Raw genomic sequence first — 9,879 nt, forward strand, 5'->3', positions numbered from 1 at the left:
TGCCGACTGAAGGATGCCCTGGAAGAAATGGCGAACGGTAGAAGAGTTCGGGAAAGAAGAAGATATCAGATGATAGACGACATTAAGATATTAGGATCTTATACGGAGGCTAAGAGGAAGGCAGAAAATAAGAACTATTTGAGAATGCTGGATTTGCAGTGAAAGACCTACCCTTGGGCAGAACACTGTGAATGAATGAATTTTCTTTTTTTTTTGGCTCAAAAGTGATGAAGTGTAGGAGGACTATGTCGCCTACCTCCGTTGATAAAATAAAAAGGACAGTGTGTTCTGGATAACATACAGAATAGAAACAGTTCATTGGTTCGGTACTTTGTTTTATGTTTATTCTTGCAGACTTTACTTTGTAATGACTTCCCTTGTGCTCTGGACGGACAAACTAAACTTTATTCGCAGTCCTGTCTCTTGAATCATTCTATTAAGAAACATGCAGTTTCCATGTACGAGAAACTTCTTTGTTTTCCTGCAGTTTGTGGATATTTTTGTAGTTTTTTTTGGCGTTGCTTCTGCCTAACTCACTTGCTTTCACTATTTCATGTCACTTTATCTTACTGCTTGTCTAGAGCTGTATTACATCTTCATACTAAAACAATTCTTTTCGCTTTTCTTTTAACGCTTAATTTTTTCTTCACTGGTTTTAAAGAGATCATCTTACTGATAAATTTTTATTCTGATATACTGTATATCTTTCACGTATTGTTTAACATGTATTGTTCATTTTTCAGGTTTCAGGCTGTCTCTGTGTTGAAATACAGGGAATTTCTAGATTCGGGAAGTCAAGTAACATGTCTCAGAGAGAACCTTTCTTTTCTTTCTCCAGGAAAGAAACATTTTCCTAGCCACTTAATGTCCCGTTAAACTTCAAATAACTAGAATGAAATACGTACTGAAATTACATTCCACTACTCTAGCCGACAGTGATAATCAGGTAAAAGTTTTCGTCTGGGAAACTCTCTGATGAAAGCGCACGAATTTACCCCAAATAGGAAAAATAACATTTGATATGTAACATTTTTTTTCAGTGATAATGTTATGAATTTTAACTCGATTTTTCTTGCGGAATCAGTTAATTCCTTCTCAGCAATAAGAGATATATCTCCTTCCATGTTTTCATTGTTTCTAAATACAGTAAACCTTCCACAACATCATTCAAGGTTATTATTACTCACGTGTTGTGTCATTTACAATAACATTACAGAATATTTTAATGTATTTTATGTGGAACCGTACTAGGTCCTGTTGCTTTTACGAACTTTTCAGAATAAATTATTTAAGCCTTTTAGTAATCCTACTTGAATCATCTACATATACGGTGAATCGTAAGTAATATCATTAATTTCATGGCATTATTTTTTTTTTTAGATATTTGAAACAAAATTTTTCATACGATTTTGCTCGTTTTTGCTTCCTTATAGAGAAAAAAATTATTTCATATTAAATATTTCTTTGCGTGTTTTGGGAAAGCCATTGATTTAATTTCCTGTATAGTCAATTTAAGAGAGCAGTGTATTATGATAATAAATGATTGAAATAATTTTAGTTTTGTCCTTTAAATGTTCACAAATTTAATGCGAACAAATATAACATTGTAAAATTCCTTTGAAGAACGAAAAGTTACATTTTTTCTGATCAAATTCCTTTTCGAGATAAAAATTATTTTATATGAAACATTTCACAGAGTTGTTGGGAAAGCCATTGCTTGAATTCCCAATATGCTTAGTAAATTTAAGAGAGTAGTGTATTATTTACTTACTTATTTACAAATGACATTTTGGAGAACCCGGAGGTTCATTGCCGTCTTCACATAAGCCCGCCTTATCCTGAGCAAGATTAATCCAGTCTCTACCATCATATCCCACCTCCCTCAAATCCATTTTTATATTATCCTCCCATCTACGTCTCGGCCTCCCAACAAACACTCTATATGCATTTTTGGTTTCACTCATACGTGCTACATGCCCTGCCAATCTCAAACGTCTGGATTTAATGTTCCTAATTATGTCATGTGAAGAATAGAATGCGTGCAGTTCTGCGTTGTGTAACTTTCTTCATTCCCTTGTAACTTCATTTCTCTAGCACCTTATTTTCAAACATCCTTAGCCTCTGTTCCTCTCTTAAAGTGAGAGTCCAAGTTTCACAACCATGCAAAACAATCGGTAATATAATTGTTTTATAAATTTTAACTTTCAGATTTTTTGAGGACAGACTGGATAACAAAAGCTTCTCAACCGAATAATATCAGGCATTTCCCATATTTATTCTACTTTTAATTTCCTCCCGAATGTCATTTATAAGACACGATGTTGCTCTAAGATGTTTGAATTTTTCCACCTCTTCAAAGTATACATTTCTAATTTTTATATTTCCATTTTGGGATTTACTTCCTAACCTATATATTTACTTGCTTCAAGTAAAATTCCTGTCTTTTCTCTTATAGTTTGTGGATTTTCTTCTACCATAATTCAATTAATTTAGTATGCTTTTTGTTGTGAGTCTGTTAGTATATACTTAGTTTAATTTAAATTTAATGTAAAACGTTTATACGCTGGACATCCGAAAAAATCTGGCAACACTTTAAGTTGATACGGTGATGTCATCCAAACGGGCTTCGTCACGCAAGCGATAAGAGCCTCTTGTGATTTGTACAGTAAATGTAAAGCTTAACGAAAAAATTAACGCAATTTTAATTAAATGAAAGTTATTATTCGTACTGAGAGAGAGAGAGAGAGAGAGAGAGAGAGAGAGAGAGAGAGAGAGAGACAATTTGACATAATCTGATTCTGAAGTCCTTAAATGTGGTATTAATTTCCAAATGAATTCAATTCTCTCTAAAGACATTTTTATTAATTTCCACTGAAAATAACACATTGGCATCGTATTGATGTATGAATCGTTTTGACTATAATTTGTATTGTTGTCTCGAGACTAGGCGTAATGGAATGAGGCGGGAATTATGAAGTAATTAACTAGAAGACTCCGCCTTGTCAAGGGGACATGGAATTTTGTATCTTGACAACGTTAAATTAGTCTTGTATAAGGAATCTTTTCTCAAATACTGTTGATTTTTTTATAGCTCTTGTACATATAACTTAACTTTAATCTGAAAGAATGGCATTTCTTTCATTTGTTTCCTTACTAAGAATTTTTTTTCCAATTATTATATTTTCTCAACGATTTTCAATACATTACCCTTTAAACATCTCCAAAATTTAACAAATTCATGTAAAACACCCAAATTAGCAATTCCTGACAGTCGTAATTGAGTTTAGTCATATATATTATACCATTTTAGAAAAAGAAAACCAAATGACATAATTATTGAAAAATTGAGGAAATAAATAAAAATTTTCACCAAAAATTCAAGCTCATTCTCCCTAGAAATTGTAATGCGAGGAGTATAAAAATAGAAATGAATAAATAATAAAATTGTATTCCAAGACTCAAACACCCTTACAATTCCATCCATACTCACAATAACAATTACGAGCAGCATAAATATTTGACCCAATTATGGGGATGTGATGAATACGCTATCACTTTTTTCCCCTAAGTGTTAAATTAATTTCACTTTTCTACATACTAAATGGTGATCAAGAAATTCACATCTATCTCTAACGTGAAATAAAAGTTGCAGACGAAGGACACAATTCTGTAAAGTTTTCTACCTTGTATTGAACTCTCTGTATACGCCAGATCTTTGTAAAAGTCGAAGCTTTATTCCGTCAATCCAGCTTTCGTGCAAACAAATTTGACAGTCCCTTATTTCCTGCGAAGGAAGACTTGAAGCGATTGTTTAAATATTCATTCCTCTTGCGATTTATTTTGAATGCATCACCTGACTTGAGGGAGGTCTGCCCAAAATCCTTATATATAATTATGAAGAATGGGGTTGCAATTAAAACTTACATACTCCTTTTTAGAAAATCGAAAAATTGAAATGGATACAGTTTTACATTTTATATTTAAAAATGGGAAACCAAATAACTTATTGGAAAAATAAATAAATCAATCAAAATTTTAACCAAAAATCCTATTTCTTTGTCCATTAAAATTTAAATGTGGAGAGTATGAAATTATAGGGTAAAGGTTGGTAATATTATAATATGAGTAATATTGTGATAGGTTTTTTTTTTTAATACTGAGCGAGAAGAAGTTTGTTTTTTTTTTTTTGTTTTTTTTTTTTTTTTTTTTTTTTTTTTTTTTGCAGCAACGTATTAAGGAAATGTTCGTCGACAAGTTTGCGCACAAAACCGGTCATTCTCTCGCTTAGTAAAACAGTAATAAATTCTCAAAAAGAACTATCACAGTATTACCAGCCTTTACCATACATACAGTACATGCATACATACATACATACATACATACATACATACATACATACAGTACATGCATGCATACATACATATATATGTATATACCCTAAGTAGTGCCATTAATTTCAGGGGTTTATTCTTTGACAAATTTAAAACACAAATGTTTGATAAAACTTTTCTCGCTTTTGCCTTCTTTCCGAGATAAAAGTTGTTTTAAAATGCACATTTCATAGCGTGTTTTGGGAAAGCCATTTATTGAAATCTCAATATGCTCAGTCAGTTTAAGAGAGCAGAGTATTATGATAATACTTAATAGTTTTGTACTTTAAATGTGCAGAACAAATGTGACATTGCAAAATTCCTTTGCAGAACGAAAAGTTACATTTGTTCATATCAAATTTCTGCGCATTTAAGGAACAAAACTAAAATTCTTCCATTAATTTAATATCATAATATACTGCTGTCATAAATTGACTGACAATATTTTGAATTATATAAATGGCTGTGAAGTGTTTGATTTCAAACAATTTTTATCTCAAAATAGAAGCAAAAGCGAGCAAAATTGTATTAAATTATTTTGTTTGAAATGTCTCAAGGAATAACCCCTTGAAATTAATGACGTTACTTACGGTTCAACCTGTGTGTATATACAGGGTGATTCAAAAGGATTCACCGCCATTTACAGAGCTTATTCCCAAATACATTTTGAACAAAAAATGTCGTATAAACATGTGCCCTAAACTGAATATTTTCAGAGTTACAAGTTGTTTGTAAAATACCATTATTCTTTATTTTTAAGGGTAAAAGAGTATTACAGATAAAGATTTAGCTATTCAGGAGTATCATTTCTTTAATTAGCTAGTATTCTGAAGCTAAAAATGTGCTGTGAATTTCATAGTTGCTTCGTATAGGATTTTTTTTTTTCGATTTTTAACTACAAAATTACATTTTTCTTACGCATTTATCCCAAAAATTGTTACAAATTACGCCACTCTTGTAAATTATTTAAGACTGTGTATTAGGATACATAACTAAAGTGTAAAGAATCCAGTTCCTAAAGTCGTATGATTTGTAACAATTGGACGGAGTTACGCAATAATAGACCAACCGTCAATATGAAAAAAATGAGACATTTGCACAAATCTATTGATGGCAGGCTAATTTGACTCGGAAAAAATCAAGAATACGATATCTGAATTTTACTGCTATTATAAGCAAAAATTAGTTTATTGCATAAAATTCATTTATTTATTTTGCTTTGAAATATTAATTCAACTGCTGGTCCCTTATTAAAAACCGGTTAGCCTTTTTTGGTATCAATTGTGCTATTGTGTGTAATACGAGTAGTATGAATGTTATAATACTTCCCGCATAAAATGATTTATTAAAAAAAAAACAGATTTATTTCAAGGCCAATATTTCGAAACAGGTTTTTGGCGCTTGGTCTCTTATTGCGTAATTCCGTACAATTTTTGTGATAAGTGCGTAAGAATTATATAATCTTTAGTTGAATATTGAAATAAATATGGGAAATGCCTGTTATTATTCGGTTGACAAGCTTTTATCATCCAGTCTGCTGTCAAAAAATCTGAAAGTTAGAATTCATAAAACAGTTATATTACCGATTGTTCTTTATGGTTGTGAAACTTGGACTCTCACTTTGAGAGAGGGACATAGGTTAAGGGTGTTTGAGAATAAGGTGCTTAGAAAAATATTTGGGGCTAAGAGGGATGAAGTTACAGGAGAATGGAGGAAGTTACACAACGCAGAACTGCACGCATTGTATTCTTCACCTGACATAATTAGGAACATTAAATCCAGACGTTTGAGATGGGCAGGGCATGTAGTACATATGGGCGAATCCAGAAATGCATATAGAGTGTTAGTTGGGAGGCCGGAGGGAAAAAGATCTTTAGGGAGGCCGAGACGTAGATGGGAAGATAATATTAAAATGGATTTGAGGGAGGTGGGATATGATGATAGAGAATGGATTAATCTTGCTCAGGATAGGGACCAATGGCGGGCTTGTATGAGGGCGGCAATGAACCTCTGGGTTCCTTAAAAGCCAGTAAGCAAGTAAGTAAGTTGAACATTGAAAAACAAAATTTGTACGAAGCAATTAACAACACAATTCTAACTTCAGAAGACTAGCCAATTAAAGGAATGATACTTCTGAATAGTTCATTCTCTATTTGTAATATTCTTTTACCCTTAAAACTGAAAAAAAGTATATTACTAACAACTTCAAATTAATGTAGCCTAACTGAAAATATTGATGTAAGGACACATGTTTATATAATTTTTTTTGCTCAGAATTTCTTCGGAAATAATCTGCATAAGTGGCGGTAAATCTTAGTGAATCACCCTGTATATGCATATGTAAATCAATTCATTTCATGTTTCAATCATCTTACAGCCCCAACCATTGCTGACAATAATAATAATGAACACCATAAATATTTCACTCTATTATGGGGATGCTTCTTTCCCTAAATGTTAAATGAATTTCAATTTTCTGTACAATAATGATGATACAGAACACACTATCTCTAGCGCGAAATAAAAGCTTGCAGACGGAGCACACAATTCTATAAAGGTTTGCTACTTTGTATTGAACTGACTCTAGACGCCAGATCTTTGCAAACGTCGTAGCTGATTCCATCACTCCAGCTTTCGTGCAAACAAATTTGACAGTCCCTTATTTCCTGCTGGAGGAAGACTTGAAGTGATTCTTTAAATATTCATTCCTCTTGCGATTTATATTGGATACATTACCTGACTTGAGGGAGATGTCAGGGTCGTGTACGGTTCCACACAAAAGAAATATAGAAGCAGCATCTAAGTGGTAGTAACTGTGCTGTTCTGCTCCCCCGGGACAGGGGCGACCGCTGACCTCACGACGGGGAGATCAGAAGCAGGCGCCGTGAAGATGGATCGGGCGAGGTACCGCCACGACCCTTACAGCAGGTACTCGGGGGTTAAACTACCCCTATAAAACCACAGCGGATACTTCAGCTGGAGCCTGTGGGAGTTTCTACATGCGTGTTGTGTGCGAGGTCGGTTGGACTGTCCAATTCTACATGAATAATATGAAGGATTATTGCTGTATATGACTTTGGAGTACGGTTAACAGCCGGACTGGTTCACGTTAATGGTGCTAGTTTATCTGATGTTTATTTTATGTGCTGAGCCCAATGCGAGTGACTCGAAGCGAGTGGAGTTGTACAGTCCGCATTTCACGAGAAGATCCGAGCAAGGAATGCGAGTTTTTCCCCCACTCTTATAACCTGAATCGCCGGCCATTGACCGAGCGTTGTTTGTACCAGCCGGCCAATGACATCACTTCCATTCACCTGCTCCTTCAAGAACACCGAGTCACTGGCTTACTCTCCTCTTACCCCGCAAGAACCGTACTCCCCTTGCAGGGATTTTCTAGTGAAATTTGGACATAGTATAGTGGCAGTTGTAGGAATCACATCAGCACATAGTAAAGTTCTCATTTAAGATTTTTCTCTTACTAAAACTACATGTGAATCTATGTGTTCTACTTATAGACACATCAATATCGTCTTAAGGTGAGAAGGTACTGCTTATCTCAACAATGTTAATTTAATGAAGTTTGGATGCACGTTACGAAAAAAAAAACCTGTTACAGATATCTAAACAAGATTTTCAGGGAATGTTTTTACATTCTTAATCTTTAATAATACCTACTACAAATTGAAGAATGTTAACAGGAGTTGATATATATATATATATATATATATATATATTAAGTTCCACAAATATTTGGACTAAAATTTAATATATATATATATATATATATATATATATATATATATATATATAGTAAATACTTCCATGGCTATTTTTAGTCTTTTGGGTCTTGTTAACGTACCGGTACAACAAAAAATTTTTCAATTATTTTTTATGAACAGTATTTTTTTTTTAAATGCACCAGAATAATTATTTCTCGGTTTTACATTTGTTTTCAAAAACGGTTTGTCCAAAATAAGTGAAAATTTTTGTTTGCATTAACCGGATTCAAATGACTCCCATAAGATTAAAATATCTATGGATTTTGCTACGATATCCATGGAAATATATATATATATATATATTTTTTTTTTTCAAATATTGATGTTAAATTTTAGCCCAAATATTTGTGGAATTTAATATATATATATATATATATATATATATATATATATATATATCAACTCCTGTTAATATTCTTCAATTTGTTGTAGGTATTATTAAAGATTACGAATGTAAAACCATTCCTTAAAATCTTGTTTAGATATCTGCAACAGCTTTTGAGTAACGTGCACCTAAACGTCATGAAATTAACATTGTCCAGATAGGCAGTACCTTCTTAACTTAAGGACCCTTGGTAGAAATTACCAGCTGTTTCGTGTTCTTTACCTTACCTCAAATGAAACTGATTTTTCTCCAGGACTATGTAATACATTCTGTTAATGGAGGAATTCGTGTCTCTCCTCATATTGTAATTATAATCGGATCACAAACCTAATCTTGATATATCCAAGTACCACGGAAACCGTGATGCACTTAGACTTGAAATTTCGAGATATAAAGGAAGAATTTTTGGCCTTACTAGAGTCTAAATTTTATGTAAATCAAACTCATGTCCCAAGCTCCATATAACTTATCGAAGTACAGTAGAGCGTCTCGTTTAGGCACTGTGAAAACGTACACAAAATGCAGGTAACGTGTGGGGGAGGAAGAACCGTACGATAAACACGAGGGATGCACAAGATTTTAGCTTCAACATTTATAGCGGAGCATTAATTGAAATAATATTTCTTAAAAACGCACCAACAAAAGAACACAAATTGCATAACGTATTATACTCATTTTAACAAACAAAGAATTTGTAATGTTGAAATAATTCAATATAACAAATCAAATGTTGCTACTTACATGATGTTTCTTTCAAGCAGCATTTTCTACGGTCATGAATTTCATTCTCTGTATGACTGACATAATATCACCGTCTTCTATGGCCGAATTAACAAAACTACAGTATATTGGTCTGAAGTGACAACACTATTTCCTAAACATAATTATCCCTTCTCAAAGTTCAATTTATTCAGATGCTGTACAGAAGACGGTGATATTATGTTAGTCATACAGAAAATGAAATTTCATGACCATAAAAATGCTGCTCGACAGCAACATCATGTGAGTAGAAGAATTTGATTTGTTATATTGAATTATTTCAACGTTACAAATTGTTTGTTTGTTAAAATGTGATATGATAACGTTATGCAATTTGTGTTCTCTTGTTTTGTGTGTTTTGGAAAATATAATTTCAATTAATGCTCTGCCATAAATGTTGTAACTAAAACCTTGTGCATCCCTCGTGTTTATCGTACTGCTCTTCCTCCCCCCCCCCACACGTTACCTGCACTTTGTTTACAATTTCACTGTGCCTTAATGAGACGCTGTACTATATTACGTTAATGTCTTTTCAAAATGTTGAGTAAAAAGAAAAGTTTTTTTTTTCTGCCACAGGGGTTTTTGA

At 32.9% G+C, this 9,879-nt stretch overlaps 1 protein-coding gene across 1 annotated transcript in view; it reads left to right on the plus strand.

The window, feature by feature from the left end:
• LOC138696836 (uncharacterized) overlaps positions 1–7,884 on the plus strand; it is a 670,411-nt gene extending 662,527 nt beyond the window's left edge. The window contains exon 9 of the mRNA XM_069822281.1: positions 7,211–7,884. Within this exon, the coding sequence (XP_069678382.1) occupies positions 7,211–7,326 (116 nt within the window). The 3' untranslated portion in view covers positions 7,327–7,884. The remainder of the gene's footprint in view (positions 1–7,210) is intronic.
• Positions 7,885–9,879: the final 1,995 nt, after the last annotated feature.

Source organism: Periplaneta americana, chromosome 3 (assembly GCF_040183065.1).
Source record: "Periplaneta americana isolate PAMFEO1 chromosome 3, P.americana_PAMFEO1_priV1, whole genome shotgun sequence".
Classification (NCBI taxonomy): Eukaryota; Metazoa; Arthropoda; class Insecta; order Blattodea; family Blattidae; genus Periplaneta; species Periplaneta americana.